At 40.5% G+C, this 22,111-nt stretch overlaps 1 protein-coding gene across 1 annotated transcript in view; it reads right to left on the bottom strand.

The window, feature by feature from the left end:
- The window catches only part of igdcc4 (immunoglobulin superfamily, DCC subclass, member 4), a gene marked incomplete at its 3' end in the record, with an annotated part of 355,876 nt that overhangs the window by 243,361 nt on the left and 90,404 nt on the right, over positions 1-22,111 (bottom strand). The window contains exon 3 of the mRNA XM_084337406.1: positions 4,717-4,858. Within this exon, the coding sequence (XP_084193532.1) occupies positions 4,717-4,858 (142 nt within the window). The remainder of the gene's footprint in view (positions 1-4,716; positions 4,859-22,111) is intronic.

The following is a 22,111-nucleotide window of genomic DNA, read 5'->3' as shown; positions in this document are numbered from 1 at the left end:
CGAACCGCCACGTGACGGGAACCTTGAAGGACAGGTGGTGTACCCCTGACCGACAGAAACAAGGGGGAGAGGAAAGGTTACCAGTTCACCCCTTTACGACCCCACACCCATGATACGATGTAATGACAAAAAGAGAATATGACACAGTCATAGTCAGCTCTATGAAGCGTTTGACAGCTCCACACAGCGCATGAGCTAACCTGCTATCTGATTTTTACTAAGGAAAAAACACAGAATAGAGAGGGCTCTAAGAGCCCCGGTCCAACATACACATGTGCTTCTGTGGCCAGTCCAACCCAGTTGCAGGTCACATGACACACACAACCCATCATCACCAAAAAAAAATGGCAAAAACACTCTACAGAGGAACGCCGTTTTTCACAATGAGAGAATACATAATTCTCGAGTAGTATCGGCCACAGGCCTTGCTAAGCACACACGACAGCGACCAAACCATCTTTTCTTTTAGGAAAATAAAGTTTCTCCAGCAGTCTTAGCACAACCTCAGCAATCAAGCTAAGGGTTACATCGCATCCCTACCACACAAAAGACACAATTCTAGTGCACAACATGTCTGATAGGAGGATGAAAAAGTCCCCAGGGAACCGGGGGGAAACACAATCCTCTTATTTTACCCTCAATACGGCCAGTTAAAACAGAAAAACCTGTTAATATGTGAACACACTGTTCATTGTCATCACAGGCTGAGAAAAGAACATTCTTTTACTCACTTGTCACCAAGCATAGCTTCATAGGTTAGTTACCTTAGTTGTGAGTACACGGTACATATAAACACCATGATGTTTCTCACACAACAACCAGATCATTTTCACATCTGTAACAACAACCCGATTTGCACGGAGAAGCTAACTGCCAGTGACAAAAACAGTACACACATAACTCGTGTCGTATCCTAAATGCATTGCAGCAACACACGTTTGGGAAAACATCGTTATCCACAAAACATTTAGAAAAGTAAAACCAGAAGACGTGTTATAAGGTCTGGTCAAACCTTGTCCTACCCGGAACGTAGCAGCGAAGTGCAGTCACAGACACCGTAGGAACACAGCCGCTCCTGTGTTGTTCGAACTGGGCAGCGTCGCCGCTCCAACCCGCACTACAGTCCTCTTTGTTGACGCAACCTTGCCGTCCTGGCTCAGGGCAGGGTCGACGAAACATCCCCTGTCAAGGATGACGTCGTAGTCAAGAGTGTAAAACATGTTAAAATCAAAGCACGTTCAACAGAGTAGCATTAAGCTAACGGCCGCTCCAACCGTTCGGGCGCTACTGCCCCTGCTCGCGAGACGCCGAGCTAACGGCGCACGCGACCAGAAGCGCTCGCGGCGGCGCGCGAGGAGCTAAAGCTACCCCGCGCCAGGCCTTGGCCTACAGCAGCAAGCTAACGTTACCTAGTGATCACGACATGCTAGCGCCGCAGCTAACAGCTGACTGGCTAACAGTAGGCCCACCTAAGTAGGCCATGCAGCGATCCCAGCAGGCTAACGCAGCAGCTAACAGCTGACTGGCTAACCGTAAGCTAAGCAGCTATCACCTGAACATGTATACAATGACATAACACTCACCCAGACAGGCCGCCGTTCTGAACCTCTCCTCACTTTTTAAGAGAAAAGAGAAACAAGATGTCAACACTGCTTTACAACGGTGATTTTACCAACACCCGACGGAATCAGCACAATACCAAACTGGCCTGTGTAGCTGACTTGAACATGGATCTGCCGCTATCGCACATCCATGCACATATCTCCTCGTGAAGGAATACTCTCATTTGGATATGAAAGAAGGGGCTACACGGTGACAGAGAGAATCCACTCGTCCAGAACACACAGGGATCACCAGTGTTAATGGTCGCGGCCCACTAGTTAAAACTACAATGGTCTTCAGACCAAGGCCTTCTGTCGCCTAGGTGGCTGAACAAAGGACCCTAGCCTGGGGCCGGTTTCCATAAACATTGTCAAGTAGCCCCCATAGCACTAACAGACAAGTGAAGCCCGCCAGCAACAGTACTCACCCAACCTGAAACCCACCGCTTCTCACAACAGCGGCGTGTCCGACAGTTCAGCTGTGGCCTGACAGGTTTCACCCCAACAAACACAGCAAGGAACTGCAGTTGAGAAGCATGCAGCGGCGTGCTCCCAATACGAAAACCGGTGGAGGGTTTTTAGAATGATCATCATCTTCCAGACACTCCAGTACGAAGACAATATCGCCGTATTTTCTCGAAAATAGTGAGAGAGAAAATAAAGATATGATGTCAACGTATCTCCTCCTTGTAAACAATATTTTTCTCCACATCAACTAACAACACGTCAAGTGGGGTACTACCGAGGCACTTCCTTGTGGTGAAAGCGAGAAGGAGGAGAGCAGGTGACCACACACCTGCTTATGAAGGTAAGCTGATGAGGGGTGTGGTCAGACTAATACTGGTATTAAAGGTATATCTTGTGGAATTTTATTCAGTGCGCATGCATGTACGCGAGGGAGTGCAGTGTGATGCCAAGCAGAGCCCCTAACGGAACAGAACTGAGGGTATATAGAACTGAGGGAACAGAACTGAGGGAACAGAACTGAGGGTATATAGAACTGAGGGAACAGAACTGAGGGAACATAACTGAGGGTATATATAACTGAGGGAACAGAACTGAGGGTATAACTGAGGGAACATAACTGAGGGAACATAACTAAGGGAATATAGAACCGAGGGAACAGAACTGAGGGAACAGAACTGAGGGAACATAATTGAGGGAATATAGAACTGAGGGAACATAACTGAGGGAATATAGAACTGAAGGAACAGAATTGAGGGAACAGAATTGAGGGAACAGAACTGAGGGAACATAATTGAGGGAATATAGAACTGAGGGAATATAGAACTGAGGGAATATAAACTGTTTCAACTTGACAACATAAACAAAAATATACCAGCATTCTACTACATTTGATTTAATGTCAGGTGTTAATATTAGCAAACACTGCAACAAGAAAGCAACTGTAGTAACCGTCACGTAAAGTACTTGAAAAGATAGTTTCAGTTCAAATAAATTCCTTTCTTGAAGAAAACAACATCTTAGAAGAATTTCAGTCGGGATTCAGAAAATATCATAGCACTGAAACTGCCCTAACCAAAATAATCAGTGAACTCAGACTAAACTCTGATGAGAATAAGATCTCCATCCTTATCCTGCTAGATCTCAGTGCAGCATTTTATACAATCGATGTTGGTTTAAAACATACATCAGAGGGAGGAAATTCTATGTTAAACTAGGAGATCACATGTCTGATATATACGACAACAATATACACTGCCTATCAAATTCATGTGTCGGTTATCGCACTTTTTACTTCTTACTGATGACTATTTTTAAATTGAATCATTTTAAACTATTTTTATTATTTGCTAGATCCAAATGTGAAACACTGTGATTATTTGTATTACTGAATAGAGAGCCTAGGCTATTAGGATGCTAGATCCTAATGTGAAACACTGTGATTTACCATACCTTGCTATGCTCGCTCATGCCTGTATTTTTTATGTCCGTTCTATTTTATAATTTTTAGACTTTTTAAACTGAATCATTTTAAACAATTTTTATTATTTGTATTACTGAAAACTGTAAGCGGAGAGCCTATTGGGATGCTAGATCCTAATGTGAAACACTGTGATTTGCCATACCTTGCTACCTGTCTATCTTTTTTATGCCCGCTTATGCCTGTATTTTTTACTGTTGTGAAGCACTTTGAACTGCAACCTCTGTATGAAAAGTGCTATACAAATAAAGTTATTATTATTATTATTATTATTATTATTATTATTATTATTATTATTATTATTATTATTATTATAACAATAGCGAATATAAAGTTACCCTGCGCTGTTTTCATTGAGGTTTCTTACAAATTAACGATGTTTTATTTGTCCTTTATATGCGGTTAACATTCAAATCTTAAATTGTACCATTATGTTCCCGTTTAGACAACAAACATAATGCTAATGGTGCACTTTTGTTAAGATAATTGGGTGACCATTCTCGATCACTGTACTCAGGTCCCATTAATAGTTTAACGCTGTTCAGATCGCGTCAAAGAATAGACGCGTCCCAGTGACCTGTGATGTGTTCTAAAGGTCTTGGGAATTGTATTAATTTTGTAGTTTTCACATTTTCACCTTTTCATTTTAAACCAATGCTGCCATCTACTGACAACAGAAAGTGTTGTGTAAGTTATAGTATAACGTTAACTTGAGACCCGCACTTCCGTAAACAGCGTCGCCCAAAACACATTCTAGAGATTCCCACTTTTTACTGGTACATAGATTCATATCTAATAGTCTTTAGATGACTAAATATAGATGAAAACTCATGAAATTTGATATATTCTAAAATAAGTATAATTTCACTTCATCTACCTGTCGACATGAAATTCCCAAATGCTGACGGTAAAAAAAGCCTGGATGTCGCGCAAAATGGGGCGTGACCGAATTTGGTCCGAGACAATAAGAGTGACTGAGATTGGTCTACGTTCCGTTATAAGTAACTAGCAACACATCAAAGAAGATGCATGGAAACCCTCTACAGTAGGTCCAGTAGCACAGAAACCCTCTACAGTAGGTCCAGTAGCACAGAAACCATCTACAGTAGGTCCAGTAGCACAGAAACCCTCTACAGTACGTCCAGTAGCACAGAGCCCCTAAAGTCTCACCTGGTCTCCTCTGGAACAGCCACTTGGTCTTTCTCCCACACGATGACTGGTGTCGGCACCCCGGCAATCTGACACGCAAAACGGGCAGCTCCCCCGATGGGCACCGCTTGCAGTGCAGGGTCCTGGTGGAACTGAGACAGGCCTAGGGTGGGGAAGAGTGAAAAGATTGATCCGGTCAAATGGTTTTCCGAATAAACGTGCGAAGATGTCTGATCAAAGACATACTAAAAATATATTTAAATGGGACATTTTGCATTGTCATCCTTGAGTTGAAATCCTTATTTTATGGGAACGATTTGGCATTCATTTTCCTGAACCGATTATTGTGTGATATTCAGGAGATTAAGAGTGAAATGTTTCTCAAGGCCTGTTGAAATATGGTATTAACAGAAATTATGAACTTTCTGTCTCGAGTCATAACGAATAGTTACAGTCCACAACCTTATGTGAAGTATAATTTAAACAAAATACAAAGATCCCTATGTGCACAGCCCTAGAGACCAGCAGGTTTAATGCCACCCCAGAGGATGACAGACTTTGTTTGGTGTGTGAGCTACTAGCTAGGCAAAATTGAGAATGAGGTTCATTTTTTGTTTTACTGTCCTGTCGAAAGGGATGTAAATGTCCTCCATTTATGTAGATATTCTTGAGTGGAATGAATATGAAAAACTGGAGTTGTGCTTCATCAAGGGAACTTTTTTGTAGCAGATTTTATTTGCCAATATTGGGAGAGAAGGCAGAAGACTGAGCTGTAATCTGTGTTTATGTAATGAAATTAAATGTAATGTATTGATGGAACACTGCAACAGTGTTTCTGGTGTCTTGTAAACACATGAGGGTTAGGCACTTTCTCAGCATGACACATAAATAAAAGAATCAACCAATCAATCAATCATACACATGATGAGCTACAGGTGGCATTCATGCTAATGAGGACTTTTGACTTCCTCTCAGGGTGAGAATATAATAAATATAATAATGTAAACTACTGAGGAGCACCTGCTAACGGGTCGGACCCTTTAACTCAGCTGGTTAGTGCGGCCGTCTGTGCAGGGGCGTAGCTGGGGGGGGGGGGTAGTTTAGGATGATTCCAAGGGCCCAGCACTGGGGGGGGGGGCCCAAAAATTATAATTTTTTTCTTTTTTTCTTTTACTAGACATCAGGCCATGTGAGCGGCGCGGCGCGTGAGCGGCGCGGGGCGCGGATCGGGCGGTTTTGACGTGAGCGAGGAGTGGGTTTTAAAATGAGTCGGCGCGACGTCCGGAGCGAGAGTTCTCCTCCGCTCCAATCCACTCCAGGCCGCTCACAGTGGTTTAACACTGTTGATGTAATATATACATGCAGTACAATGCCAAAGCAACAGATGGCGATGTACAAACATGAAGGCCATTTTCAACCAATGAGAAGGGTGAACCTGTGATATCCTGTTCAGGCTTTGTCACTCAATCCTGTTAGAAAAAGTATCGACGCCATTGTTGTTGTCGTTAGCTTACATGCTAACGTTAATGGCAGCGACCATAGCATTGTGGCTCGGCTAGCCTATCATCGCTTAATAGAGCTAGTGAATGGATAAACAACGTTATTTAACATTGCAGAATGGGTACAATTACAATGCGGCTCAATACAAACAATTGTTAAGGGGCCCAGGGGGTGTAGACTGTTGTAGTTTCAGCTAATTTACACCATGCTCCAAAAAAAATAAAAAATCTGGCGAGCGATCTGGCGCGGGGAGCGCTCGATTCAAGGTGAGCGGGGAGCGACTTGGGGGCGGGGTCAACATGAGCGATTAGCGGAGCGGACCAAGCTTTAAAGAGCGAAGAGCGGATTTCTCGGCCGCGCCGATCCGCTCACGTGGCCTGCTAGACATCCCAGGGGTGTAAAAAGTACCCAGAAATTATACTTAAGTGAAAGTATGGGTACTGTCTCAAAATCTGACTCAAGTAAAAGTCAGAGTATCTGGCTAAAAACACACTTGAGTAAAAGTAAAAAAGTCCTACTTTTAAATGTACTTAAGTACTAAAAAGTAAAAGTATTTTTTTTAATTTTTTTTTAAAGGATTCCATCATCGGCCAAGTTTTCATTTTAACTATACATTGCACCAGGTGAGTTAGTTGAAGAGGTGAGCCAGAGAGTTCGGCACCCCCACCCAAAGGAAGAGAGGCACTGGCCTTGTCTCTTTCCAGACTACGGCAGAGAGAGACACGTACCCTGCTCCATGGTACGACCCTTACCAAATACTGGCAGGACGACATCATTCCGAGGGGCCTGCGTATCTCCAAGGAACCCACACTAGGAAGAGAATCTCCTGAATTTTGTGACAAGTGGTGTTCGATCCTTGACAAGTGCTCCATGGATCTAATGCTCTTGATTATTGATAACGAAGGCTCGAAATTAGCCAAGGTCAGAGCTGAACTTTCCTCGTTAGAGGCTGAAATCAAAACGGTTTTAACGCCTGACCATCTGACCGAAATGCTCGAGTCAGTACACCAGAAGCTCGACAAGTACAAATTGGACATCGAACTGCACAAGAGAGCTAAGAGGAGAAGAGATGAGCAAGACTACGCAACGCAAATGGTGTATCCATGGCTCCATCATCCCCACTCCAGGAACCGTAGGCAGAATTGGCAGCCTAGAGATAAACAACGGCATTCTGATTCTTCCTCCACAGCGGCGAGCTCAGACGAGACGCCCTCTCAAGGCAGATACCCTCTTCGAAGCCAGTCTAATTTTCGCGGAGAGCAGGACGCTCCTCTCCCTCCCAGACCGGCGAGGGATCCCGTAGGAAGACGAGGAGGAGCCAAAGAAAGAAATCCACGGTTCCGGTGATAAACATTTATTCTAATATAGTAAACATTTCTGACGCACATTTGAGCGACCCACATCACAATATCCTCTCTAAAGGTTTATCGTTTGTCCCGGCTCGGAAAGCGGACTCCTTTACTACCAAAGTTGAGCTATTTAAGTTTTTTAGAAACATTAAGTTAAGAGCATTTTATGCCAGATGTTTTGATAAGAGAACTCAATATGTTACTAATGAAAATGTGCCTATAAGTGATGATGTGGATGATAGGCCAGAAACAGAGCCTGATACCCTGTGTTCCAAAAGAAAGGTATTTAAACCATGCAGCGTGTTTACCCCTCATCTCAACCCACCCTCAGTGGAGACATTCTGCAGATTGGTACAACTTGATGTCCTTAAATTATGTGAAACCAGTCACAAAGCCCATCTTTACCCTAATTTATTAGAATCAGAGTCAGCGAATATCGAAATAAAAATCGTTTTTTTTTAATATATATATATATATATATATATATATATATATATATATATATATGGATATATATATTTTTTTTTGTGACCTGCAACAGGGCAGTTTTAAAACCAGATACAGTGGACAGACTTGTCTTTCTTGCCTGCAACGTCTTTGCTTGTCCAAATGACAATACTGACCAAATTGAGATTTATTTTTCTCTTGTCCATTTATTTTGTTTGCTTTCTAATTTAAAATACAGTTTGAAACCATCTGTACACAGTAGGCTATGTGTGCTAGCAGAACTAGACTCCAGTCACGAGTCACGGTGCACATGTGCGGTGGTTTGTCCACCAAAAAAGCGCCAAAAGATCGAAAATAAACTAGCAGAGCCAGAACTGTTCAACTCCCCTGGAGCCACAGCCAGCAGAGAAGCCGGTTTACTTTAGCTTTTAAACCAGCTGCAGCCTGAGAACTGGAGTGTGAGGGGATGTAACACTAAAGATGGCGGCAATGACAAAGAATTGCTGCAAAATAAACATACATCTGTTGTTTAAATTTTTTTATTTTTATTTTTTTATACTGGTTTTTTCCATATCGCCCAGCCCTAACACCACATATTAATTTTATAATTCTAACCCTTTAAATGCCAGTGTGTGTGATGGCATATATTTGCAATATATCAAATGCAAAGTAGATTTTTCTGGGGGGGATTATTACAGGCTAGCATGTGTCAATGATTAGCAGTTTTTTGTAAGGGTCCCGCCTCCACCAATCACATGCGGCTCCCTTTGTGTGTGTGAGAGCAAGAGAGAGAGAGAGAGAGAGAGAGAGAGAGAGAGAGATAGTTCTCCAACTTGTGTGAGTTGCAGTGATCTCCTGGTTGTTCCCCACCTAGGTTATCTAACTATTGCGCTGGTGCAACTAGAAACACTGGCCTGGCCTGCTTCTAAGTTCAGTGGCCTGACTGCAAAAAAAAATTAAAAATTAACATTTTATTTAATAATTTTTTTTATTATCATCTGGCGACCCCCCCCGCGGCGGCTCAAAGGCCGCACCCCCTACCGATTTAAAGTTCCAACGTGCCTGTCTGTATGTCAGGTGTGCTCTTTGGCTGTGCTATTATTTTGACAGTATTACTCACTGACTGAGCAGAGGAACATATTTGATTGATTCAAATGCTAGCCCATTTTTGCTTCTGAAATAAGAGAATATACTTTTCAATATTTTGTGTTGTACAATGCATAACTTCTTAAATATCAAATAAACATCTTGATCACTGAAAATTTGTATTGTTTCCTTAATCTTGAATTGTAAAACTAAGTAGCCACAATTTATAATTTGTTTGCAATGGGCTAATACAGAGGGGTCTAATAAGGAAACTGGAGCAAGTGCTACCATCATCAGGTCCCATAATAAAATTGTAATATAATATGTAATATAAATTTTTTCATAATATAATTTATTGTTGTATTGTTTCCTAATATCAACGTGCATATGCTTGTCTCCCCATATAGTAATAATACAAAAATAGGGAGCAATTAGATGTTTGAATTATTATAATTATGATGATAATTATAATTATTATAGCTATGATGAAACTTAAAAGTGGTGGTGCTTTTTTGGCGATGGTAGATCTATCCAGCCGGCAAAGTAGATCTTGTGCCCAAAAGGGTTGCCCACTCCTGCCTTATACACTCTAAACCAAAACACAATGTTTAAAACATAATAATTACAGATGTCTTGTTTTATTGTGTGTGTTTTTTTTTCACACTTTTTCTTTATTTTCCATTTTCAACATGAAACAAGACAACACAATACAGTAACAATACTAATAAACAAGACATCACAGGACAATAACAGTAATAATAATAATAATAATAATAATAATAATAATAATAATAATAATAATAATAATAATAATAATAATAATAATAATAATAATAATAATAATAATAATAATAATAACGACAATGACAAGACCATCAGTTAAATCAGAATAATGAAAAATAAAATAGTCATGTATAAATTAAATATATAAATGAATAAGAATATATATATATATATATGTACCATAAGGCGAGATTGCCTGAGCACCCATCATCTCCAGTATCGACAACCAAGGTCCCCACCCCGTGAGGACCCCAAATCCGGCGCCCCAGCGAACCAGAGCATCATGCCTCTTTAACACTCCGACTCACCAAGACCTCGAATCAGGGGCCCCCACCAGTCCGAGACCACGTCTTGTTTTCTTTTCTCATATTTTTATATTCAGAGTTAATGATATTGTTTACACTGTTTATTTTTTTCTCATACTTATTTTTATATATTTGGTATTATTATCATTATTATTATTTTTTTCTCAACTTCTTTTTATTTGAATAACAGGTGTACAGCAGATACATGTCCCACAGCACACAGCAATTATCTCACTCTCTGGTCCTTTCCCCCACCTGCGGCCAACAAAACTAAATAAAGACAGGACAATAATAAAAATAAAAATAAACAATACTAAATAATAACAACAATGACAACAACAACATCATTGTTATACAACAGACAGGCATCTTACGCGTCTGTTGTACAACTTCTTCCACTAGGGAAACCCACCTCCAAAAAATACACAACCGGGGATAGACACCCCAAGACCCCCGGTCCCCACCCCTCCCCCGACCAAACAGCAAAACCACCAATCGACACGGCCAGCGGCAGCATGCGGATATATTCACATACCGCCATTAGCCGTATCAATCAACAGCCCCCCTGCTCAATCGAGAAAACTGCGGAGACCAAAGGTCCCGGAACATCCACCCTCGACCACGCTCCTCCAAGGTCAATCTCTCCAATGGAAGAAGCTGGGATATCTGATCTTGAAACATCTCAAAAGTGGGCGAAGAGTCATTTTTCCAAAACAGGAGAATACATTTCTTGGTAAAGTATGTTATAACAATCAGCAATCAATATTTTTTTGGATCCATCTGGATCTCAGGTAATTCATTTAGTAAGTAGGCACATGGAGACAAGTCAAATTCCGTTTCTAATACAGATTTTGTAAATGAATGAATACAATTCCAGAATCGTTTTAGTTTATCACAGTGCCAAAACATGTGTAGAAATGTTCCTTCGTTAGTTTTACATCTAGGACAGTTTATTGAATTATCTCTAGACATTTTATGCATTTTTATTGGAGTTAGATACAATTTTTATGGATACATTTAAAATTAGCTTCTTTGATTTTGTTACTTGTAAATGGAAAGTGTATTCTATCACAAATATTTAGCCATGTATTTTCTTCAAATTTCATGGTTAGGTCTGTCTCCCAGATCCTCAACAAAGGCAAAAAAGATGAGTGACATTCTTTGGAGAAGATGTCATACAATTCACTAATTTTACCTTTAATTGTGGTCGATGACATTAGTATTTCTTCTATTTCATGTAATTCTAGTCTTAGTTTATTTTCTCTTCTCAGTATATGTATAATGTTTCGCATTTGTAAATATTTAAAGAAATCAGTATTTGGGATGGCATATTCTGTTCTTAAATCCATAAATGATTTGAACTGCATATTTGTGTGAAACAGGTATTTGAATTGACTTATCCCCAACTGAGCCCATTTGAGTATATCAATTGATCTTAGATGTTTATCTAGATCAGGATTGTGATAGATAGGAGATAATATGGAGGTACAATTGGTGATACCAAGTTTTTTTTAGCAGTCCTTCCAAGCACATAGTGTGTTAAAAACAGTGAAACAATTACCTATGTTTCTTATCTTTTTAAATTGTTTTATAAATATGAGAGAGTCCAATGGTAACGGGTCAACAAATTTAGCTTCTAGCTGAAACCACTGTGAGTCTCGTCTTCCCAATGACCATGACAGTACATTTCTTAATTGGGCTGACCAAAAATAATGTTAGAGATTGGGGAGACCGAGACCTCCCATGGATTCTGGCTTCATAAGTGTCAATAACTTTATCCTAGGCATTTTGTTGCACCAAATACATTTTGAGATGGGTCTATTCATAGATTTGAAAAATTCTGTAGATAAGTAACATGGTAACATTTGAAAAAGGAAATTTTGTCTTGGAAGGACGTTCATTCTTATTACATTTATTCTTCCCAGCAGAGATAATGGGAGCGTGGACCATTTACACAAATCAGTTTTCCCTGTACAGGTTCTCTAGTTGCGGTGTAATGTTTATTCCCAAATATTTAAACCCTTCTGGAGACCAATTAAAAGGATATGTTTTATACATTGTTTCTGTTGGGGTCGTATGCAGGAGACAAGCATTTGATTTATTAAAGTTTAACTTATATCCAGAGTATTTTCCAAATTGTTCTATTTCGTTATATAAGTGTGATAAGGACTGTTCTGGGTCTTTTATGTATAAAATAATGTCATCTGCGTATAAGGATATTTTATGTTCCTCATTATTCATTTTCAGTCATTTAATGTTAATATTGTCTCGTACACATGACGCCAACAATTAAATCACCATCGCGAAGAGTGAACTCGACAGTGGGAATCCTTGTCTTGTCCCTCTCGTTAGTGCAAAAAAATCAGAGGGAGCTCCATTGGTAATGACAGCTGCTTTAGGATTTTTATAGATTGCTTTAATCCAAGCGATAAAGTTGGGTCCCATATTAAGCTTGTCAAGTATAGAAAAAAGAAAGTTCCATTCAACCCTATCGAAGGCCTTCTCTGCGTCCAGTGATAGGAGCAGAGAAGGGCTCCGACTGGTGTCTAAATGATTTATTACATTCAAAAGTCTCCTTATATTGTCAGCAGAATATCTCCCTTTTATGAAACCTGATTGGTCTGGATTAATCAATTTAGGCAAAATATCTTCAAGTCTTTTTGCTAATAATTTGGTTATAATCTTGTAATCGTGATCTAAAAGACTAATAGGTCTATATGATGAACAATTTAAAGGATCTTTGCCACTTTTGTGCAATACTGTGATATGTGCTAGGTTCATTGATTGAGGGAGTATTCTGTTGTGACAGAAATTATACATCATTGCCATAAAAATGGGATGAAGTTCAGTCCAAAATTCTTTATAAAATTCAGCAGAAAAACCATCTGGTCCTGGGCTTTTATTTATGGGCATTAACTTAATTGTGGCCAGAACCTCTTCTTTTGTAAATGATGAGTTAAGGTATTGCTGGTCTAATTCAGACAATTTTGACAATTTTTTATTTTGTGAGTACTGGTCCAGTTGTTCTTGTGAATGAGAACTTTGAGATTTGTAAAGTGTATTTTAGAATTCAAAGAAAGCTTGATTCATCTCTTTAGGTTGATATGTTATATTATCATTGAGATTAATTGCTTTAATAGTTCTTTCAGTTTGTTCTTTCTTTAATTGATGGGCCAGTAATTTACTTGGTTTATTGCCAAATTCGTAATGCTTTTGTCTAATGTAATTCATTTTTGTTGTAATTTCATTTGAGATTTTAAGGTTTGTTTTTGACTGTGTTTGTTCTTATTGGTATTCTGTTTTTTTATTGTGTTTTGACTGTGTTTTTATGTTTTCCATCAAGGACCACTTTGGAAATAAGTGTTTTAAGTAATGCTTTTAAGTGCAATCCTCTGGAGTGCAGAGTCATGATACTTCAATGTTGTGTATGATACTGTGGTTTTCCTAATAAAATTAAATAAAATTAAATCATAAAAAACTCACACACAGTGCTCAGACACAGTCCTCAGATTCCCAGCTTTCAGATGATGTATTATACCACTTATATGTGGCATCTACTGTTGACCTGCTATCTCCCCCTAAAGATCCCCGGCCCCCCCCTAAAAAAGACAGAAACTGTGTCTACGTGGGTCTCAGAGGGTTAATGCGCTGGGAGAGACATTACAGGCAGGGCACTTTGCCCACGCTGGGAAGGAACAATGGAGACTGCCTGGGTTTCCACCTCTGTTCTGTCAAAGCATGCATGGAGTCAAGAGCATAATCATATTAGTCCTCTCCGAACCCTCCCCCATGCCATTCCCCAGACCTGCAATGGCATTCCGTGGAAAATATATCCTACACTCAACACACACAATGCACTGTCTTAGGGCTGGGGCAGAATATCGTATAATAGTATAATGTACTTTTTATGATATATCGATATATTTTCAAACCATATAGGGTGAGATAATACAGTTTATATTGATATAGTTTGATGTTGTGTTAAAATACATAAAGCCATGTCAGTGTTTGCATTTCTCCTCTCTCACACACTATCACACAGCCGCGGTCCAAAACAGCTATTATATGGAGATGGTTGGGATTTAAAAGATGAGCAGCAGAACGACTTCTCTGTTACAGTGGGTGACAATATTGTCACACGGAAAGATGAAATTACATACCTGGGTTCCATCCTAGAGGCAAATCTTTCCTGTGACAAGATGGCATCCAACCAACGAACAAGATTCTTTTACCGGATCACCTCTCTGGTAAACAAGAATACCCTGAAGACTCTAACAGGAGCACTCATTCAAGGGTACTACGACTATGCTTGCACCTCATGGTACCAAAGCACCTCAAAGGCACTAAAAACAAGATTACAAACATCACAAAACAAACTGGTCAGACTACTGCTTGACCTTACTCCTAGAACCCACCTCACCCCTGCTCATTTTGACAACCTAGGATGGCTTAGAGTAGACGACAGAGCAGGCACGTGCACACATAGAGCCCAAGGGGTGCTTGAGCACCTGCCCTTTTGAGCCTCATGAAAAAAAAGTTTACCGTTTCGCATATAGACTGCCCTTCCAACTGAAAAGTGTCAGGATATAATCAAAATATTAGGTAAAGAGAGAGAGAGATGCCCCGTATTCCATTGCAGTTTGCACGGCCTCCTCAGCGTGCCTCTCCACGGACCTATATATTTTATGCATAGCGTGGATGGTGATGATGATGATGATGATAGAAACCGCTGTGGCGCATACAGTTGAATGCTGGTATTACACTCACTGAGGAACACGAAGAAGTCAAGTCCGATGGCATTTGGGAATCTCAAATACAAATCGGGATTGGAATAAAAAATGCATTTATATTAAACAATACAGAATATACAGCCGTAAAATTATGTGAATCCCTACCCACCTTCAAGACCGCTCTCAAAGAGCACCTACGGGAGGCTGCAATTCGAAACTGGCCCCTGTAAATGTCCAAACCCCCCCTATGCTTGCACCTTGTTTACATACTTTCACGCACAACACTTGAAAACTGTGTTGAGTGTTTGAAAGTGAATCAGTGCAGGCGGGGAAGAACTCATTTGCACTCTAATTGGAGAGAGAGAGAGAGAGAGAGAGAGAGAGAGAGAGAGAGAGAGAGAGAGAGAGAGAGAGAGGGAAAGAGAGAGATAAAGAGAGAGAGCGTGTCCAGTGATAGAGATGGCCTAGCACAAGCAATGGTTTTATTAGGGTTTCAATTTAGTTTTTGTGTGAAATTCTTTTATTATTAATCTTCTCCTTCAGAAATTATTTAGCAAATTCCTGTGAGATGGTAAATGGTAGTAGCATGAACTTTGACCCATTGATTGGAAGGTGTGTGTAAATACTCTCCAACAAATATGATCCCACTTGGCCTAAAGGGGGCGCTATAATTAAAGGTCAAACTTTTGAACTTTGAAAGGTCAGAACTCCTACGCTGTGAGTCCGATTTACACAAAACTTGATACATCCCATGATACACCCATCTCTATGCCTTCTACAAATTTGCCTCAAGGACCCATAAAGTCTGCCATATTGGATTTTCCACCATTTTGGATTTTATGTAAAACACAATTTTGACATTTCCTCCTAAACCATTGGTCCATTGCTACCAAATTGTGGATCCTTATTGGATGAATCTCATTAAAGTTAGTATAAGGATTGTTGATATTTATTAAAATGTTCACAATACTAAACAATTAACTTCAAAAAGTACATAAATAGGGTGGCTACGTGGTGCAGTGGGCAAGGCGCTCACCACGAATACTGGAGACTGGGCTCGACCAGGTTCGCCTCCCTGTTCGAGCCCAGCGCTCCACATTGCTTTCAGTTTAGCTGGTCGTCCGCACTAATACACATTGGCAGTATTAGGGGGAGGGAAACTGATGGGTGGGGATCGGGCGTTGTGGACAGCGACTCCTACAGGTCGGTTGGTGCGCCTGCGCAGTAGAATCAGGAAGCGACGGGGGCGGGGCCCCTCTAAAGCCCAGACCCCTGACGCTGAAAGATCGAGCCGCGCAGGTGAAAAGATGCGACTGCTGTTACCTCGAGTATCGGAGGGGACTCGTGCTATGTATGACTTGTCCACATTGCAGCCGGCTTGTGGGAGGCATGAAACAGCGTTCAAAGACAGGGGAGGGTTGAATTGGATGATACGAAAATTGGGATGGGAGAAAAATAGAAAAATGGGAGAAAAAGTGGATCAAAAAAAAAAAGTACATAAATAGATGCAACAAGTTAACAACCGTTAGGCCAATCATCACAAAATGTCCAGATAACTACCCGAAACATACCCTGAAAATCCCATTCAATTTGACCACTAGGGGCACTATAAATGCTAGACAAGTGTGTGTAGTCCTACAGTACATGGCCCTCATTCTACATGATAGGAAAATCTTTCTTGGATGCTTTTGCTTTTTTGATGTTACCAAGTTTTTTTGTCCATCTCCAATACCTAACAACTTAAAGGTGCTATAGATGACATTGAGCCACTAGATGTTCCACTAGAGCACCAGCATGTCAACTAGCAGCACGTTTATCCAATCAGGTGCATTCCACATGGGGACATGGGAAGTAAGGAGGAAATACATGCACACAACATTTGAAATGATAAATTCCCAAGTCAATCATTTATTTTCAGGAAAAGCAATACTTTTATTTTGCACCTTTCTAAACGCTCTGTGGCTATTAACAGAGAGGAGACAGTGAGGAAGACGAGCCAGAGCTCAACAATCTCCCACTTTGCCATTACTTTCACACTCAACATTTTACTGTGTAGATGACGGAAACAAGAGTTGCCTATGTTCCCAGTCTCCACGGACCGGTTTTATGTATCAACAATTTTATACAACAAACACATCTGTCATGTTTTGGTGCAAAGTGGACAAAATAATGTTCACAAGTAACACATCACCTCCTTATACTACATCATTATTCAAATGGGATTTTGGAACACATGGAACCCGTCCTAGGTTCTTAAGGTCCCTCGAGTTTTCTCGGAACAGGGTAAATCTGCATTTTGCTATGATGCCCCTAGCTCAGGGGTGGCCAACCCGCGGCTCGCGAGCCGCATGTGGCTCTTTGCCCGTCAATGTGTGGCTCTTCCATCCATAAAATTAAAAAAAATATATATATTATAATAAAAATTAAATGTATTTTATTAATTTATTTTTGTATGTCGCTCATTCCATAAGGACGTAGAATAAACATTTACAGATTTTTTTTAAATGGTCAATTTGCATGTTCTTGGTATCTGAATCTAGGGACATCTATGGATCTCAGGGAATGTATTCCCAGTGTCAGAAATAGTGTGTCTGTTAATACTAGGCTTGAGTAAATTGTAATGAACCAAAGGAGAATATCAATTATATTTAAAAAAAAATTTTTATCTTTGACTGTGAATAACACCATGCTAAATTTTACTAGGGTTGCACGATAATTATCGGGCCGATAATTATCGGGCCGATATCAGCAATTATGACGTCATCCCGATAAACCCGATAACGTTATTGATAGCTCCGATAATATATAATACATTTTTTGGTTAAAAGAAATCCGTTGTGGGTGGATTGGGTTGAAGGGCGCTTGTTTTTATTATAGCCTCCTCCCGTTTTGCCAGTACTGTGGTACGACTGATAGCGTGTGGTTTAGGAAGAGGGAGTTTTTCACAAATCCAGCGCTCCCTTTCTTGGCTGTGACGTAGTCAGGTGACATTCAGACTGACTGAGGCAAGATAGTAAAAAAAGATGGCGTCGTCGTCGGACTTTTTCAAAGTTTCAGATGAAAACAGTTTGCTTGCTATTTGTAACAAATGCAGAAGTTCCACGAGGAGGGAAAGGGGCAACAAGCTATAACACATCCAACATAATAAGTCACCTGAAACATCACCACCGCTACGATGGTGTATTAAAATCCGACGACGCGGAGCAGCTAAAGGCTAATGCAACGCGGCATAAGCTAATCCAAAACCAGCTGCTGGCGGGCGGCGGGACATTTACTGAGGACCAGATATTATGATTTAACAAGTCTATCTGTCCAGGACGATGACAACATTATTGCAGGTAAGCAGGCAGCCTAGCCGTTTCTAACTACTAACGTTATCACGCTAGCTTGGATGCTAACTAACGTAATTAAGTTTGTCATGGTTCATGGTGAGCTGTTTGTTATAACGAGACAGCAAATTAATGAATGAATGAAAACTTTATTTAACAGATTGCAGAATGGGTACAATACAGTACAGCTCAATACATACAATTGTTAAGGGGATGCAGACCAGAGAAATACTTTCGTCTTGTTTACATCAGGGTCCCCATTTACAATTCATCATAACATAATGACATACAGATAGACATACCAGATTTGCAAATACAGTACTGTTTGTGATACGAAAAGAGTCCAGAAAAGAGAGTATATACATTTGACGTATTATTATAGTATTGTGATATGTTTTGTTTCATGTTGAAAAAAATAAATAAAAAATGTGATCAAAATATTTTTTTAATAATACAATAAATATCGGTTATCGGTATCGGTTATCGGCTTGAGGAGCATAAAGTTATCGGTATCGATATCGGTGTCAAAAAATCAATATCGTGCATCCCTAAAATTTACCAGACCTGAAAAATCTAAGCAAATGAATAAAGGGAAGATGATTAAACAGGTTTTGTAGATACAGTACTGAATTCTGCCATCTTTTATATAATGTAAATTTCTCCACCATTTTTCATCATATTGCAACACCGTTTTTGCTAGACGTTCACAGAAAGGTAGAGAAACTAACTGTGTTCTGTTTTATGGCAATAACGTTCAGGTTTGTGGGAGATAATCCCAAAAAATAAGAGAAATAAAAAAGTAAATGCAGAAGTCAGATGATTGACAGGGGCTGGCATGAGCTGGGTAGGGTAGTTTTTCTAAATTCGAGTCTCTTCCTTCAAAAGACTACACTCACTTTTGGCTGCTCCACTTCCTCCTGTCAATATGCGCCGGTTTCCGACTCAATGCCCTGAGATTTCTATAATCTTATATTTCACTAATAACAGTTAAAATCATTGGTAAACAAACGTAATGCTGAAAATATACACTTTTACTGTATATTTCGGGCATAAGAGGTTAACCCTGTGAGGCCCAAATTAAAAAGACATTAGCAACTTCAGAGGGTGGGACATATAAACACATTTACTATCAAATAGCATTGTGAGGCATTGTGCTTAACATTTTTTAAATAAACATTTACAGACTTTTTTTTTTTTTTTAAATGGCTAAACGGGATTTTGTAATTTTGCAACCGTGGGTCTCACAGGGTACTTTTAACCCTGTGAGGCCCAAATAAAAAAGACATTAGCAACTTCAGAGGCCAGAGGGTGAGACCTATAAACACATGAAGGGTGCCGTGACTGAAAAAAAAGGTTGAGAAACGCTGGTATGGTGTGGCTCTTTGTGGTACCACAGTAATTTTTGTGGCTCTTAATCTCTGACTGGTTGGCCACCCCTGCCCTAGCTCATGGAATGAACTCAAACAGTCCTTTGATTGATTGATTGAAAACGTTATTAACAGATTGCAGAATGGGTACAATACAGTACAGCTCAATACACACAATTGTTTTTATTTATTTTTTTATTATCTTTTTCCCCCTCCTTTTTCCGATTTTTCTCCCATCCCATTAGTCGTTATGCCAATTCCCAACCCCCTTCCTGGTTGTTGCGCACTTTCCCCTACTGTTGGTCCGAGAGGCCGGAGACTGTCACATGCTTTCCTCCGATGCATGTGCAGCCAGCCGGCAGCCAGCCTGGCCGCGTGAACACTTAAGGCAACTAACATGTGCTTCCGCATTGCTCTGATTGGCCAGCGCTCTCCTTCGTGAATCCCAGCAGCTCTACGCACCGAGCGTAGAACGAAAACAGAAAGCCGCCATCTTTGATTTCATTTGCAGCAGGAACAAGTGCAATAAACAAAAAAGGATACAGTCACTGTGTATTCTGCCTCATTTATTGATGAGTATTCTGCCTCATTTATTGATGAATAGGAAGTACTTGAGGTCGTTGTTAAATACGTGTGTGTTTTAATAAACAGTATAACTGTAAAAGTAATGTTGAATTGTCGTGTCGTGTCGCTAAACTAGACAAAGAGGTTTGAAAATACGAGCGTCTTGGCGTGTAATGACTAGCGATGAATTACCGTAATTCCTCTAATAGTGACCCGGGCTTGTATTTGCTTAAACTGTAGCGGGTACCAGGCTTTTATTAGGAGGAGGCATGTATAAGAGAGAGGCCTATATTTCTAATTTTCAAACAGATCATAATGAATAAATCAACATTTTGTGTCAGTTTGAACCCAGTAAAATGTACTGGGTTCATTTATTGAAACCAAGTACTGTATGAAATAGTAAACAGTGCAATTACAGGTGGTCACTGGTCATTTCAACGTTTTCAAAGTGAAATCAAGTAACTTTACCTTAGCAGCTCAGTATGCAGCTCAGTATATTAGTAACCCGGCTTGTATTAGGAGGTCGGCTTATAATTGCTTAGCTCAAGAGCGCACCCGGCCATTAATAGAGGAATTACGGTATGTGTTTTAAATATGTTGCGACCGTCAGATTGTTGTTAAAAATGGAGGGATACTAGCTAAGGTGTGGGGGAGTTGGCGTATATAAGTTGATTGCTTTAAAAACGGAGAGAAATGTCGTATTTACGCTGTTTAAAACGGGATGGGCGAAAATCTTTGGTTTTAGCTTAACGTATGGGGTGGAGTTCAATTCGCGAGCGGGTAAGGGGCCTACGTAATGTTTAAAGAACAAGATCTAAGGTTATGTGGAATTTACAAATATAGATGTGAAGAAAGATTTTGAAAAGATGTTTTAATTTGCTGTTAAATTAGATAAGTTGCCGGTGAGGTAACGTTAGAGTGACGTGGTGGGTAGGTGGGGGGGGGGGCACTGTACACTGTACATTTGGTACTCAAGTGCAACATCCCTATATACTATATACTCATGTACCATGTTCTACAGTAAGTGGGGAGTGTAAACATTTATAGTTAAAGACAGTAGAGCTTGAGTACTTTTCGATAGGGCTTTGATTCAAACCGGTGCATGAGATGGGGTTCTATATGTAGAACATGGTACAGTAAGGCGTGAGTGTAAACAGTGATGCAAACTCCCTCAATGTACAGTGATTCAAACCCCCTCAATGTACAGTTTCTGCACATTGATGCTTTATACTAGTGCAAGACAGTTTCGATAGGGCTTTGAATCAAACCCCCTCAATGTACAGTTTCTGACAGCTGGGCTGTGTTGCGAAATAACGTTATGAATAAAGCGCAAAATAACAGCATATAACGTTATGAATAAAACACGAAATAACAGCATATAACGTTATGTTATATAACGTTTATGAGTGAATCTGGTAGAGTGAATCTGGTAGTTGTCTGGTAGAGTGAATCGCGTTGGTAGTTGTTTTGATAAATATGTACATTCCCATTTCCGCGAGTAGGTCGCTTAACATTACAAGGCTTGCTTGCGTTACCGGCGTGCGGGCGAAAACGAGCGTAGCGTCACGTGGGGTCAGTGGGCCAATCAGAGCAATGCGGAAGCACATGTTAGTTGCCTAAAGTGTTCACGCAGCCTGGCCGTGCAGATTCTCACTGGGAGAGTGTAACGTGTGGGAGGCCGCACTACCTCTCTCCAGATCCTACCCTCACTGAGCAGGCGCCCCGAGCGAACTGTAGGGGTCGCTGTCCACAACGCCCAGGACTCACCCGCCAGCTTTCCCCACCCCCTAATACTGCCAATTGTATTAGTGTGAACGGCCAGCCAAGCTGGTGACAACGCCGGGAGCTGGAGTCGAACACGCGAACCCAGCGTCTCCAGCGTTGGTGACGAACGCAATCTCCGCTATCAATAGGGATGGGTACCGAATTCGGTACTTTTGAGGTACCGAACCGAAA

The sequence above is a fragment of the Notolepis coatsorum genome, assembly GCF_963971535.1.
Source record: "Notolepis coatsorum genome assembly, chromosome: 20".
NCBI lineage: Eukaryota > Metazoa > Chordata > Actinopteri > Aulopiformes > Paralepididae > Notolepis > Notolepis coatsorum.
The sequence above is the reverse complement of the archived record's forward strand: the minus strand, read 5'-3'. Positions and strand labels throughout refer to the sequence as shown.